We start from the raw sequence: 15,987 nt of genomic DNA, 5'->3' as shown, positions 1-15,987 counted from the left end.
TATATATAAAGAGATGCCACGGTTCTTGTTCTTTCATCTTTGTTCCCCAGTATAAAATGTGAAAGGGAACATGGGTAACTAAAGAATTTTTTGTATTACTTATTTTTATGTTGGTGGTTTTTTTCTTCTTAAATTACACCTGAAATTATGGTTCAGTTTGAGATGAGAACTTTGTGGAATTAAATGTGTGGAGAAGTTTCTAGTACTTTTACTTTGCAGCCTAAATCATACATTAGGAGTAGCAAAAAAGTTTGTATCCTTGACTTGAAAAAAAAAAAAAAAATATATATATATATATAAAGAGATGCCACGGTTCTTGTTCTTTCATCTTTGTTCCCCAGTATAAAATGTGAAAGGGAACATGGGTAACTAAAGAATTTTTTGTATTACTTATTTTTATGTTGGTGGTTTTTTTCTTCTTAAATTACACCTGAAATTATGGTTCAGTTTGAGATGAGAACTTTGTGGAATTAAATGTGTGGAGAAGTTTCTAGTACTTTTACTTTGCAGCCTAAATCATACATTAGGAGTAGCAAAAAAGTTTGTATCCTTGAAGTCTTTTGAGCTAGTGTTTAAACTGCACTTCATGTTAAACCACCTTTAAAATTTTTGGTTCGTTTGACTAAGTACATCTGAACTGTAGCTTTTGTCAAGCATCTTGAGAAAATTGAAAGTTAAATTTTTTCTATGGTAGAGTTCCTAAGCTAGCTCTTGCAAGACACTTATAAGCACTATAAGACACAAGTGCTTATAAACATCACTTATGTTTATAAGCAAGCTTTTTTTTTGTGAACATGAAGAAAACAAAAAAAAAAGTTTTGCTGAGGGCTGCTGCATTGCTAGGTATGTATTTTGTTATCTATGTAACAGTGGAAACAATTATGAGGTATACCATGGTAAATGTGACATGGTGTTCTCTGCTGGTACTCTAGATGTAGGTGTGAAATGCCTGAAGAATAAATCTCTGCTTAGCAACAAAACCAACCTGTTTTTGAAGACTAAGGAACAGTTGCTTGCACTGTTGCTTTTTGATTGTACTCAGCTGCTCCAGTAGCTAGTTAATCAGAACAGCAGAGCCACTGGTTTATTTGTGAGTATGGCTCCATGCTTCTCTGCCTCTTCAGAAGTTTCAACTATGTCAGCAGTTATTCTTGTCCTCTCATAGCATTTGCCACCAGTATCTGAGTTTCAGCAGAGGAGACAAAGCTAAGGAGACGTTTTCAAACCACTAAGTTTTTCTGCAGCTCTTTCATCCTCAATGCACTCCTGGTCTCAAATTTGTTAGCTTTATCTGGGACCCACTTCTAATTTGCGTTTCTCTTTCTCTCTGTTCATCTTAAATGCCTGCAGACTAGGTTGTCAGTTTCCTGGAGTCATTTCTTGTCAGGAGACTGCCACCAGGTCATTGCATTTAAGAAAATTGGGTACCAGTCAGTTTTTACTTAAATCCACGTACCTTTTCTTCCCTGTACATGAGTCCTCTCTATGAGACACTGGGTGGAGCAGGAACAGTTTTTTCCATTTAGTGGGTGTAGATGACTTTGAAATGAGCAGTTGAGGAAAACGTGTATTCTTGATAATGTCAACTATTTTTAATTAAATTGAACAATGAGCAGCTCAGCTTTCACCTATTGTCTGGTTTGCTTTATACATTCACTTACTCCATAGGATTGATTTGGGTCTACACAGTACATTTTTCAAGTGCCCGTTTAATGACTGCCAAAATTCCCTACATGCCTCACAGCATGTGAGAAGTCTTATCTCCAAATCTGGAAGTGATCATGACTTCCACTGAGAGTACTTTGTTGTGACCCTGATTGGAGATTCAAGAGTTGTATTTTAAGTGTACTGTAAAAATATGTGCTACAGGTAATAGAAAGTCTTAGCTCATGAACTGATAGTCTTAAGTTTTTGACTTAAGTTTTGTGAAGGGTTTTTCTGGGTCAGTTTCATGTCCTACTAAGAATTATATGATGAATAAATGTAGCTTTATTGTAGACTTGATTTTTCAAAATAAAAAAACAAATTCAAAGTTCCCTCACCCCTCAAAGCTACTGCATAAAATGGTTCCATTGCAGGAGAAGATAGAGACTATGGTTCTTTTAGGGATCTTCTTAATAAGAGAGAGAGATGTGAACCAAACTGGAAGGAAGCCAGGCACTCTGTTATTAACACAATACACAGTCTGATACACGGTAGTGAATTCTCATTGTGGCTCTACAAAGCGTTAATGAAGTTCTAATTTAAAAAGCAAACAGAAAACCTCTACATTGCACCATGGGGACCCAACACATTTTATCACATTGTATTGTGACTAATATTAATATTGTTAATTAACAAGCTTTCTTGAGATCTAGGAATATTATGGCAACAAGTTTTTATTTTTTTCCAAGGCTGCCTAATGTTTCTCAGTACCTCCAAGCAGAGGAGCAGTGAAATGGAATGATCTAAATTACCTACTCATTCACAAGATCAAAAAATGAAATATATTTTTGCTAAGTGAAAAATAATTACAGTATCTCAACTGAAACTGTTTTTTTACCTAAAAATTGGGATACGTAAACCACCATGCTGAAGGATAGAAGCATAACTGGATCATTTTAAGAGTGGCCAATATTTATCTTCAGAGGAAAATGAAGCTTAACAGAACTAAGGCCACTTTACTTCTTACTGAGAGATTCCACACAGGGGTTTAATGGGATTTAACTAATGCACTTTGAATTCATACCATTAATTAATTTGTCTTGACTTTCTCTGGTAACCCCACATAGACAAGATCTAAGTGACTATATATTCCTTTCCTTATATAAATCCATTGTCAGTATTGTCTGAATCTAGGTAATTTTCCAGCACCGCAGTTTCTACATAGGACTTCCTGCTTGTGCTCCAGCACCTAGTTATTTAAAAATATTAAATCTAATGGCAAAATCTTAGCATATAGAAAGCTAGGTGATGCCTTGCCTTTTTCTTCTGGGATGGGGCTAAAGAGTGGCAGTGCTAGTTTGATGTTTTGATTTTTTTTTGGTTTTTAGTGAGACCTAGTTACTTGCTGTCTTTATAGTTTATAAAATAAATTAAAAAAAAAAAAAGAAAAAAGCTCAGGGTTTCGCCATTATAAAATACGCAATATGTGTTAAGTGGCTTGAATTAATGTATTATAAAAATATATATTGTTTAAGAAGTTTAGCTCCTTGTCACAACTCTTTCCTCCTCATATTTTTAATGCTGGAATAAGTTTTCTAAAGTGGTGCTATAGAGGAAGTGAGGAAGCTGTTCTTTGTTAAAGGTTGTATCAACCTAACCTGCAGTCTGGTACAGTCATCATTTGCATGGCTGTATGGTGCCAGTAGGGTGCTCTTTAACAGTCTGTTTTCATTACTGAAGTTTGCATTTTTCCAAGTTCAGCCTTAACCAGACTTTCTTGGTTGATGAAACACCGGAAACTACTTGATCTTCTCTCCTGGTCTTTTCCTGTGGCTCGTAGAACCTTGGTGCAGCTTGGTGTGAAAGGAGGTTTTTGTTACAGGCTGCCTGGGGCTGTTTGGTGATGGGCAGACCGTGTATTCTTGTGGGTTTCTCTGCATAATTTCTATTGTGTGATTGCCTGACTCGCTGGTACAATGGGTTTTGTCTTTATAGGCTAAACAAAATTGTTTATTTTGTGATAACAGCTAAGTGGCTCATCAATGGACTATAACAACAACTACATGGGTATTAAAACCACGCCTCGAGGAGTTTGCGATGTTAAATAATTTTTCTATGACTTGTCAGGATTTCACCATCAGGTTTTCATCTCCACTTCCTTTGCACATGGTTTTTTAAAACAACCAAAAAAATGGTGGAAGTGTTTCAGTTATCTTTGTGCATGAGTAAACTAGTGTCTGTGTGGTTTGAAGAACAGTCATCTAGAAAGCCTCTTTTTTTTTTTTTTTTTTAGGCTGACTTCTATTTTGTAATTTGGTTACTGAGTTGATAACCTGCATTTGCATAGGTCCAGGAACCATGAATCTTTACGAGAGCACTAGAAATACAGAGCCTTTTTTTGCTGTGTTTTTAAAGGTTGAGTCTTCCATGTAAGTTCATTTAACCACAAATCCTGTGTTACAGAAGGCCTACTTGCTGCTTTCCCTTTGGCAGGTCCAATGATGCACCAGCAGCCTCCCTCCCAGCAATACAACATGCCACAAGCAGGTGGGCAGCATTACCAGGGGCAGCAGCCACCCATGGGCATGATGGGCCAAGTTAACCAAGGAAACCACATGATGGGTCAGAGACAGATTCCTCCCTACCGGCCGCCGCAGCAAGGTAGGACTTCACTTCGGTGTTTTTACACTGATTTTAAAAACTCATCTTTAAAACTGTTTTAAATTGCTTTCTTGCTCACACCAAATTTCGATCAAATCATTGGGTGTCACAGGCTTTGTTTGCAGGCTCTTTTTGTTACCCTTTTAAGGGTGGTCCTTGCAGCAACAGATTACTGGTATCACCATGAAACATGAAGACGAGTATCTCTTCTGTTTTGAGTTTTCTGACAAAAAGTATAAAAATACGCATCGCGGATGTGCTGATGCAGAATACTGTTTCAATATTTAAATGATAGATACAGAAAAGGAGCAGAGTGCCTGCTTTGTTCTGAATTTGCTCAATTACAAAAAAGGAACAGTGTTCCACAATCTTGCTTCTCTTTTTTCTTTTTTCCTTCTTTTTTTTTTGCCAGTCCTTTTAGAAAAGGAGTAACTTTATTATTAACACCTTAGCCTGTTATACACATGTTCCTAAAATGAGCTCAAAACTGAAGTTTGATACATATGCGCTCAATCTAGCGCAGTCAGACAACTGTGTGTATGTATATATATAGATAGATACAATTTATTATTATTTTTTTAAGTAAGCCAGATTACGTATGTTGTCTGAAATGCAACGATATGGGTGGGGAGTACATTTGAGAAATATTTCTCATACTAAAATCAGAAATTAGCAGGCTTTATAACAGAGAAAACAAGTTATTTACGTATTGACTGGTTGTGGTTTTTCAGGCCCACCACAGCAGTACTCAGGCCAGGAAGACTATTATGGGGACCAATACAGTCATGGTGGACAAGGTCCTCCAGAAGGCATGAACCAGCAATATTACCCTGATGGTAATCTCTCATAAATGTTAACTTTCCCATTTTCTATACCTGCCCAATACTAATGTAGTCATATGCCCAAAATTAGGGAATGAGGCAAGAATAGTAATTGGATATCATGCTTCACATTTACAAAACCTTCCAAATTCAGAGTTGTTACTACAGTTTAAGTTATTGTGGCTAGTTAATTTTACAATTTACTCAAAGCATGTAATTTGTAATCCTCCCATTTGAAACTCTTAACAACTCTTAAAATATTTCAACATGAAGCTATGTAATTGGTTTATCTTTAACTGTGGAGGGTTCCATAGCATATCTAGTATAATTGACATGAACTAAAACTGTCATAACTTTATAATAAATAAGAGAGGGGGCAATATCCTTTTATTAAGCACTTTTAAAGATTGAAGTGGAAAAACTTGCTAAAAAGATGTACTTTTTCTGTAAATATTCTATTTTTTTAACTTAGTGTTTAGTTTGCACAAATGCATTATTGCTTCTATGGTATGGGCCTTTAGTTTAATTTTTACAAAGTAATAAAATGGTCCCTGCCCTGAGGAGCCTGTAATTGTGAATCCTCTTTAGAAGTCCCCCCGGTGCTTTCAAGACAAGACTGGAACTTTGAATTTCATAGATCTGTCCTTCTGCCTCTTGGAATTTGTAGTGCTGAAGGCTGTTGGATTGTCTTATAAGTTAGAAAAGTTGCTATTAACCTGTTTTTAGGCTGAGCAGAGAGTGGGAGAACAAAGATGCTGACTCATGACTACTGTGATAACCGTGTGTGCAACTTGATGGTATCTTAAGTTCAAGGAGTGTGGTTGATGTTAATGTTTTAAAAATGTATACAAACAAAAGCTGTGTAACTGACAAAGCAACTATTCATTGCAAATAAAAGGATACAAGTTATTTGTTTGAATTACAAGTTGCATTAACTTGTAATTATTAAGCTTTCATTTTGGAACTGTTACACTTTACACATGAACTTCAAATGGTTACGAGCAATTTAATGTATTAAGGACAATTCCATCTGTGGCAGCACAGATTACTTCTAAAACCTATTCCTTCTAAAGATTCATTCCTTCATTGCTTCATTATTGCTCTTATGTAGAACATAAAGAGAATATATTATAAGACTTGTTTTAATGGCTATATATTTCTATTAGGTTCAATCAACGATGTATGATACAGAACTAATTACAAAGACCACTCAGTTTTAGAACTGTTTTCTCCTTTCCTTACTTTTATTCCAAACTTACATAATTTGTATAATTTAATTTCAAATTGCTAGTTTTCTTGACCAAGTTAGTAATCAGATGTATTTTGGTCATCTGTATGACAAAATATGTTTGTTCTAGAAACAACAGGTGGGATACTTACTGCGTGTGTTGGTTTCTTTATCAGAGATGCCTGTAGTCTCTGAAAAGGAAGGTTTGTTTGTAATGATCCTACTCAGGACTGGAATGTAAGAGGAAAAGTTTTCTCATGATTTATAGGAATTCTGTTTGTAGGGAAAGCCTTGAGAATGTTATTTTTCTGTCACTTGAAAGCAAAATTTAATGTAGACTGTGGTTTGTAACTTCATTGAGCTTTATTTGTTATATTTCACACTGCTTTTAGCATATGCTTTTGAATTGGAGATCAGCAGAACAGGTGTTAGACAAAGTATGATAATTGCTTTCTTTGTTCATTCTAATTTAATTCAGGTTATTTACATGTGAAAGGCCTAAATGCTTTCAGGTTTTTTTTGAGTGAAAGATAAAGTACTTTTTTTTTTTTTTCCCCTCCCAACAAGGATTATCAGAAGGTTAAGACCATCCCTTGCTGTGATGTTGCTAAAACTACTGCATTAAGCCTTTTTTTTTTTCCTGTCACATGTTAATTCAATATGAAAGGAAATCATATTAATAAGTCTTTGGCTAATACAATTGAAAATTCTTTTTCATGTATATCCAGTTGAAAATTTTTTTTCATTTTTCTGAGAAATGAAATATTTTAGGGTTTTCACTCAGAGGCCATTAACGTTTCTTCCTGTCTCTTGTCGAATTGATGTAGGTCATAATGATTACGGTTATCAGCAACCGTCGTATCCTGAACAAGGCTACGATAGGCCTTATGAGGATTCCTCACAACATTACTACGAAGGAGGTATCTATATACCTTCACACACATACGCACATACATTCCCTTTCCTCCCCCACCCGCAACGGGAACAAAAAAATCTTGCACAACACGACTTATACCCATGCAAAGCTCTTGTAGAATACTAGTTGCTGGCTGTCTTGAAAACTGCAGGGAACCTGAAGCGTTCAGAATAATTTCTTGCAAACACCTAAAATATATAACCACGATATGCCATTTCTAACAACAGTAAAATGACTAAAACATTCTAGAGATTTTTTTTTTTACCTCAATGGAAATTTTTATTTAAACATAAATTTGTTGGTTCAGTTGTATATCTTTTTGTGTGTGTATCTATTTTGTATAATTATAGTGCCGTTAGGAAACAGCTTGCTGATCTTGTGTAGCTAGTCTGTGCTCTTGTAGCTGTCCTTAATTTTGTCTTTTTTTTTATTTTATTTAGCATAGTCATGATCTTATGACTGTGGTGTTCCAGTAAATGTTTTGCTCGTTTGGCAGAGATGCTGAAAATGCTGCAGTTCAACTTTGCAAAATTGGCTTTAACTGCAGTTCGTTTGGCCGAGTTCCTTCTGTTTGGTTTGAGTTTTCTTTGTTTTGTTCAGTTTTTGAAATCGATATTGCATTTTCATTTTGTTCTTGTGTTGTTGGCTGTGCATCTTAGAAGGAAAAAAAAAAACAAACCAATTAATGAAGTAGGTATCTTTATAAGTTTTTGCTTTCTTGCAATCATCTTACAGGAAACTCGCAATATGGTCAGCAGCAAGATGCATATCAAGGACCACCCCAACAGCAGGGTTATCCACCACAACAGCAGCAATACCCAGGCCAGCAAGGCTATCCAGGACAACAGCAGGGTTATGGTAAGAACCTGAAGACACAGACAGCAATCAATGAAAAGACAGAGGGAGATCCTCCTGTTACTGGGTTGAATGGCCAGGCTTGTGCAAAAGAAGCTGTATGCCCGCAATTTCTCTGGGCAAAACAAGGAGGTGTAGAAGGCAATTTAGGAGAACGTTGTAGTATAGAAACATGGTAGGATTTCTTGGGTGGCTAGAAAACATTATAACAGGTGTCTGTAATTTAGAAAGACTGTGGTATTTTCTGTCCTCTGTAGGTGAACACAGACTCAGGAGGGCAGAAGGATGGCAGAGAGCCATTTATACCCTTTCATCTCTGGATTTGCCTTTTAGAACAAGAGCTTTTGAAAAATAGTTGAAAATTTTATCCAACATACCTTAATCATTCTTTTTAAATTCTTGTACTGATTGGTAAGGAAATTAATAGAAGCATTGCCAATGCAGCTTTCAAGAGAGATTGTTTTACAGATTTGCACTGGTAGTACAGGCTGCCTTGTACTATGTGTGGCAGAAATCACAGAATGTTTAGAATTAGAAGGGACCTTAAAGATCATCTAGTTCTAAGCCCCTGCCATGGCCAGGAGCACCTCTGCCACAAGTGAGATAATGTAGTGTTTGGATTCTAGGAAAACCTCCTAAACAGAAAACTACTACTACTAAAGTAGTAGTATGTAATTTTTGTGTATTACTTCTGAAAGCTGCAGGTCAGAAGACCATATAGAAAATACTGCTCTCTTAAAGTTTTGCTTGCTTGTGTGTTGTAAAGCTGTATGTATCTATCTATCTCAGAAGGTTGCTTGTGTGTTGTAAAGCTGTATGTATCTTATCTATCTCAGAAGGAATCTCTGAAATCTATATATTTTAACTTTTAGTGCTGTTGCAGGTTTAAATGCTAAAACTTCTGGTATTATGAGTATGTGAGGAAGTGCATGGCCAGCTGCTTTGCCATGTAGATAAATGAGAGACTCACATTGAATCTAGTTATGTTGAGACAGAGTTAAGTTTTAGGGGATTCACTGATATTTAACAAGTTTTCTCCTTTGTTATGGATGAATCAATAGTTCTAAAATAATATTCATGCACTTATGTTCTGCTAAACATAACACAGAACAGAATGAAGATCAGAGTGAAGGTCCATCTAGCTCACTATTCTAAATGTTGTAAGTAAAGAAATACAATCTGACTTATTCTGAAACTTAGGTTAAGGAAAACTAGAGGAAGGGCATGAAGAAATCTGTTGGAATGACTTACCCACTGTAATTTATAAACCCAAATAGCGTACTTCTCAATTTCTATTTTTAGCAGAGCTAGATATTGAAGTTTCATTTTTATTTCATAAAATCTATCACTGAATATTTAGAATTCAACTACAAAGAATTACCATGAATAAATAAAACCAAGTTTCATTTGTCAGATGAACATAGCACTTTTTAGGATGTAGTATCCTTGCTCCATTTAATATTTAATTGCCTTCTAATTTGCAAAAATAAATCAGTGTCCTGGTCATTATTATCAATCTTTAAGGTTTTGTTCTGCTGTAGAAAGCTAAAAGTGCATAGTTCAAGGGGATTTGAGGCCTGAGGAGAATGGTGATAATCTATAGAGCTTTTCTTCTCCAGGTCATCTTTTTGACTGTATCATAGATCCAGAATTACTGAAGGAGTTACCAGCTGATGTTATCTTAATGTCCAGTGCCTGTAGCTAAAACTTGCCCTCTCTAGCAATGAATCACACTATTGCTAAAGCACATCTGTTTCTTCTGAGGGGAAAAAAAAATAAATGGTTGATTTGTTTGAAAGAAAGCACTTCTGAAGAGTTGCAATTCTTCCTGATTGCCCATTTTTAAGGGGTGGTGTTAAAAAAGCTAACTTAGATTCGGTGCGAAAGATCCATGTGGAGTGTCAGTGAAATTCATAGTACACCGTCTCGCCCAAGGTAGGAAGGGATGAGGTTAGTTCTGTTTGAAGCAGGGCTGCGCTGCCTGATGGCAGTAACGTGCAGCTTCTGACAGCAGACGGGCTGAGTCCCCGTGAACAGTAACAGAAAGAGTTTGTATTGACAGAACTGCTTCCTTTTACAGCCAAAAAAGGCTGGAACCAAAGTTGGGTTGGTTCTTTGGGTTTTTTTTCCTTCCTATCCTTTTCCTGGAAAGTTAAGATGACCAGAGGAGTATGGAGTAGGAGGTACTTTTTTTTTTTTTCCCTATCCCAATAGGGATAGGGATCCCAATAGCATTTACTGTTGTCACATTTCACATTTTATGCATGTAACTTGCTTGCCTGATGTCCCATTTATGATTGCCTGCTGTGGTGTGAGAACTGAGTTCCTGGCAGTGCAGGGCTGCTGGTCTCTTGAAAAGGTCCAAATGGTAATTGCAGCTGATCATCTGGCATTGCAAAGTTCTGGAAGTGGAGCAGGATACAGCAGCAGGAGAGTGTGCCTCCCAAAATCCTGGAGTGTGCTCATGTTGGTGGCTTGTCATTTCTTGCCTTGTTCTTCCCTGTCCTATGACCTCGTGTGTGGAACCATGTGCATTGGTAATATATAATGAAGATATAAATTAAGGTAAATGCTTCTGTGGTTGGAGCATAGGCCCTGTCAGCAAAGGTGCTTCCCAGGGTGAGAGCAAGACCACTGATGCCTGCTATTTTGTTAGGTAGGAAAGGACCTAATTGCACGGTAGTGATACTTCTTAGCCATGCCCGGTTGTAAAACTCTGTTTTTACTGTTACCTTCTTCCTAATGCCTTAAGCAATCTTTTTTTTCTTTTCATTTACATTTTAATGATCCCCAGGCCCCTCCCAGAGCGGTCCAGGACCTCAGTATCCCAATTATCCACAAGGACAAGGCCAGCAGTATGGGGGATACAGACCCACGCAGCCTGGGCCACCACAGCCACCACAGCAGAGGCCTTATGGATATGACCAGGTATTCTTTAATTTGATGAGAAAGTTGTGATTCTTACACACTCATTTGATAATCTTAGTTTCTTACAGACATTTAAAGTAATGTATTTGAGGACACGATCTTTAGGTGTGTATATACAATTCTCATGTATCTTATTTCCAGGTGAGTTACCCAGAATCACTTGTCTGGAGATGTGATTAGTCATTCTCTTCTGAGTTTGAAAAGTTTTAATGTAATTTGACAAAGTGAGACACTCCAGACAATGTTTTTGGACCTTAGAAATTAAGGTGATCTGTTTCATAGCCTCATGGTGGATGACTAATATGAAAGATGTGGTTCCTAAATCTCATGGTGGAGCATTCTTCATTACTGCTTTGCAGTGTTAACACAAACAAATCTAGTAATTCTCCTCTGCAGTTGCAGAACCACCTTCTACTGTGGAGCTGTGTGGGGAGACCTGAAACCTATTTCTGCACAGATTTTCTCTGAGCAGTATGAAGGAACACTGAGCATGGGAAGGAAGCAACCTGAAAAATCAATTGCTTCTTTCCTATCACTACTAAGATAAGTTTCAAACAAACAAACAGGAACCACCAAAACTCTAGGCTGGAGCTGTAGTGGAGGACTCCTGTTAAAAAAACAACAACCCTGTCTTTTAATTAAAGGATGAAGCAGAGGTTTTATTCCTGTAGAAGGTACTAAACTGTACAATCTAAGCAATATGAATCATTAAGAAATATCATTAAAACATACACTACTTCTTTTCTCAGTGTAAATGAAATGGAGAATGACTAAATATACCTTATGATCAAGTTCTAGTGTTTAAATAAAATCCTGGTATGTCAGTAGAAGATCAGTTGAATTTTCAAGAAGAAACTTCCCGTGGAAGTGAGAATAGACACAATTACCCACATTTTTATAGGAGAACAGTTGTCTTCCTTTCTGCAGAAATTAGAAAAGAGAAGGAAGAAGGAACAAACTCTTCCAGTGTGGTAGTTTAGAGATGCAATTACTTCTCTTTAACAGACAAACAAAATGCTCATGCACTGAACTAATAACTTCCTCCTGCAAATAGTGTAAGAGTGCTTTGTTGTTGCAAATGTAGGATCAAGGAAACTTAATCTCAATTTGCTGAGTTTGTTCCAGCTTTCTTGGCAGTAGAAGTGGGTAACCCTGTCTGTAGATAGGCTCTGCTCCTTCACTTTGTGCAATCTGCCTTCCACTGGGAAACTCAGTTGTAGAAGACCTCTTCACTCTTTCATACTGGCCATTCCCATAGGTATTGTGCTGCCTAAATTCTCATCTGGCAACTGTTCTGAAGCTCTTCCAGACTGTCATATTACAATGGAAAAAAATGACATTACAACATAAAACTGAAACTTTAAATACTGCCATATCGTGATGGTACTTAACATGGAATGGTGGTGGGACTGCAGTCTGGAGAATGTTCACCTCATAGCACAGTACTTGTTTCTGCAAGCCTTGAATCCTGTGGTGAAGTGTCACAGTAAACGTGTAGCATTGATCCTTCACCTCTGCTATCCCTGCAGTACGTGACATTGTGTGAAAAGAAATAGAGAATATCAATAAAGGTAATAATTCTATCCTTTGGATCTATAGAATAAATTATTTTCATAGGATATGTTGACTAATTCTTGATGTTCACGAGGATGTGTCTTCATTTTTGATACATGTATCAGTCCATGCTTGATATATGATATTTTTAGGTATCTCTGAAAGCAGGTTGGTTTCCTAAATTACTTTGTATTTAGGTGACCTTGTCTTTTTGAAATAATTTTCAAAGTTTAGGTGGGAAGTAATTCCCGTCTCTTATTTTTTTTTTATGGTGTTCTGCAAATTTCACAGCAGTCTGCTGAATTTAATTATATATTCTTCTAATCAAATTAGGTTTCTGGCTTTAAATCCATATCATCAGTCTTACTTTTACAATAAAACATGAATGATTGGTAGTGAGACTCTACTACTTACTCATATTGGTTTATCATTTATTGTTATTTGTTTCCACCTTTAAACATCATAGTTTATTTGGATGGTTTTCTGATCTCAGCATTTAATACAGGAAAATACGCCTTGTGGTCTAATTATGTATTTTGAATTTATTTTTTAGGGTCAGTATGGAAATTATCAACAGTGAAAAAGTACTCACATTCCGGTAGGCAGTATCTATTAGCAGCCATATTGTCTCCTCAGCACTGTGGACATCTTCCTGAGATGAGAACCTCCCATTCCATCTAGCTTTTGGAAAAAATCTTGTGGCTGTTGTACGGTATACAGTCTTTATGGGTTAATTGTTAAAGACTGTAGATTCTCAGAAACTGATTTCACATCTCTACTCTAGATGGCAATATTGGACAGAAAATACGTGACATAACAATTTGCAGTGAGTTGAGAACTGTATGTCAAATAGACTGTTACAGACTGAAAGGTGCGAACAGCTTTGTATGTTTATGAAGGTTATGGGAATTTAATATTTTTTCCACAGATTTTTTTTGTAGGGGGAAAGGGGAAATGCACACTTTTTACAGCAGCAATATTTTGTATATTATGTTTTTCATGTGGTGAATATGCAAGACAGTACACTACTCGCTGGGCAGGATAAGAAATCTACTGTTAAAAATGGGTTGGGGCGTGATAAGTGCTTGATTGTATAAGTCTCGAAATGGTGTACAATAAAGATAACAGTGAAAAAAGATGGAGAGCATCATACATCACTGATAGGTTCATGGACAAAGAGTAAGAATCCCAGTTATCTAAATGGGAACACGGTTAAGGACGGTATAATATACTATTGTGCAAAGATTAATTTTTTTAAGCTTTCCAATTTTTCTGAGTGAAGCATTTTTGTAAAAATTGTTTCTAACATAGTTTGACAATTTTCTGCGACATTTTTTGGGTAACAAGATAAATGTTTGGGTTTTATTTCTCAAGTGTTTAGTCACAGCTTTGCATAAGCAAGCTGTAATCCCTCTTAATAATTGCAATAACAAAGAAAATGACAAGTGTTAATTTTACTTGGCTTGAATATGCAAAGAACTTGAAAAAGAATATGGAGGACAGGACTGTATTGTATAAGTGTATTTTAACCTTTAGTTGAATAATTTGTATGTATCAAAATAGCCTAGACGACTTTGTAAAGCCTATCTAAACTTTCCTAACTGGGAGTTAATACCTTTAGAAAGGGGGCATTTTGTGTGTGTGTCCATTTTTCTTATTGGTTAACATGAGACCAAGGGATGTTTTATAACATCAAATATAAAACCTGTTGGTGAGGTAAATGCCAAATTTTGTTTTGAACTGCATTAATGCTTATAGTGTTGCATGTGAGATAGAGGCAGCACCTCAATCAATAGCATAGTACACAAAAAAAAATTGGGTTTAAGGCTGTCCTGCAACTGTATATCAGATAAATAAATGGATATTCTGTTGTGCAGGAATGTATGCATTCAAGAATTCCTGGCAACTTTTGTAAAGGAAAAAATTTTAAATTAACCCAGGAGTAAAATAATCTTTTGGTTTTTTTTTCAGTTGGTGATCATGTTGGAGGGGTGGGGGGAAAGAGAAACAGCTAGTGTTCATAATATGTATGACTTTATACATGGAAGACAAGATTTTCAACTTATTCATTGTTTTTAAAGGGAAAACAATTTTCTTAAAGTCAATAGAAAATACACATCAAGGTTTGAACAGATATGGCATGAGGAACATTATTATGAATGAAATGCTTGTAGGTTCTGTGCCAATTTTCCACCACTGTGTACTTCATTGCTATTTAAAACTGTACTCCATCAATTCTAATGGAAGAATAAATTATTTGTGATTTTAATTTTCTCATTTGTTTCTTTAAATTAGATCCCTATCACTCTGATGTCTCATCTGGAGACTCTGCTGTGGGTTTTTATTTTATAGAAGTTTGGCCAGAATAACCAAACTGTATTTGCATTCTAGGACTTTATCAAAATTCTCTTGCCATAGCCAAGTTAATTAGAATTAACTGTTCAGTAATCAGCATGTTGTGTAGGTTGTTTGTTACGAAATTCTTCCTCTGAAAATGAAGGTCCATGAGGCTATAATCAAGATGACTGAATTAGATAAATGAGTTGAGGAGGCAAAAATGTGTTGAACCCAACCTGGTGTAGATACGTTATCTCATTTGAAATAAGCTCAACTGACATTAAGAAATAATTTGTCTTGCCAGCCCATCTTCTGTTGTCTTATTCTCCTTTTTAATGGAAACTAAAATTGCAATTTTAATAAGCAGAATTTCCTCCAGGGTTTCCCTCCTAGAGACTACTGCATTTGCAAGGTTTAATTGTTTTATAACAGTCCTGTTTCGTAAAACTTTTTAATTGGTGGTGACAAAAATTACCTTATTCCTCTGATACTATGCCAGAAGAACAACTTGAGAGGAGATAGCTCCATGCGAAAGTATTTCTACTAAAATTATAGATTAAAAAAGAACCAGTTTTCCCTAAACAAAAAAAAAACTTGAATGCATGACAGGACTGGGGCGAAATGGCAAGGTACAATGTTCATTTTAGCAAGTATTCTCTATTAAGTAAAATCAAAGCAATAGGAAACTAGTGAAAAAGGTGTTAAATTTGGCATTTTACATATAGAATGTAGAAAATAAGACCCAAGAGGGGGGCTGACACCGCAAGTCGAATTCGTGAACAGAAACGATACGAATGTTCAAAGAGTAGAGAGGAGGAGCTAATGAAATGGGTGACTTTAAGTTCTCGTAGCGCTGTGATTTTTGCCATGGTATTTTGCTTTACCTTTTCAGATGCTTTTGTTTCCCTTTCTGCTCCGTGACTGACTCGCGGAAGGGAGAAGCTGCCTCACTGTTTGAAGTGAAATTGACTTCACAGCGTTGTAACAAGTGAGCAAACATGCCACTTTGTAGAGCAGGATAAATGTGTCTTTTTGCAGATAGT

General features: G+C 36.3%; 1 protein-coding gene across 3 annotated transcripts in view; it reads left to right on the top strand.

The window, feature by feature from the left end:
* Positions 1-14,876, top strand: part of SS18 (synovial sarcoma translocation, chromosome 18) — a 41,818-nt gene extending 26,942 nt beyond the window's left edge. Inside the window, exons 5-10 of one of the 3 annotated variants that reach the window (XM_014936991.1) lie at positions 4,138-4,305; positions 5,037-5,141; positions 7,182-7,274; positions 8,006-8,128; positions 10,920-11,053; positions 13,161-14,876. In XM_014936991.1, the coding sequence (XP_014792477.1) occupies positions 4,138-4,305; positions 5,037-5,141; positions 7,182-7,274; positions 8,006-8,128; positions 10,920-11,053; positions 13,161-13,187 (650 nt within the window). In that variant the 3' untranslated portion in view covers positions 13,188-14,876. The remainder of the gene's footprint in view (positions 1-4,137; positions 4,306-5,036; positions 5,142-7,181; positions 7,275-8,005; positions 8,129-10,919; positions 11,054-13,160) is intronic. The other 2 variants (XM_014936989.1, XM_014936990.1) reach the window with 2 other exon arrangements.
* Positions 14,877-15,987: the final 1,111 nt, after the last annotated feature.

Source organism: Calidris pugnax, unplaced genomic scaffold, assembly GCF_001431845.1.
Source record: "Calidris pugnax isolate Ruff unplaced genomic scaffold, ASM143184v1 scaffold51, whole genome shotgun sequence".
NCBI classification, from domain to species: domain Eukaryota; kingdom Metazoa; phylum Chordata; class Aves; order Charadriiformes; family Scolopacidae; genus Calidris; species Calidris pugnax.
This window is presented reverse-complemented; position numbering and strand designations above follow the sequence as displayed.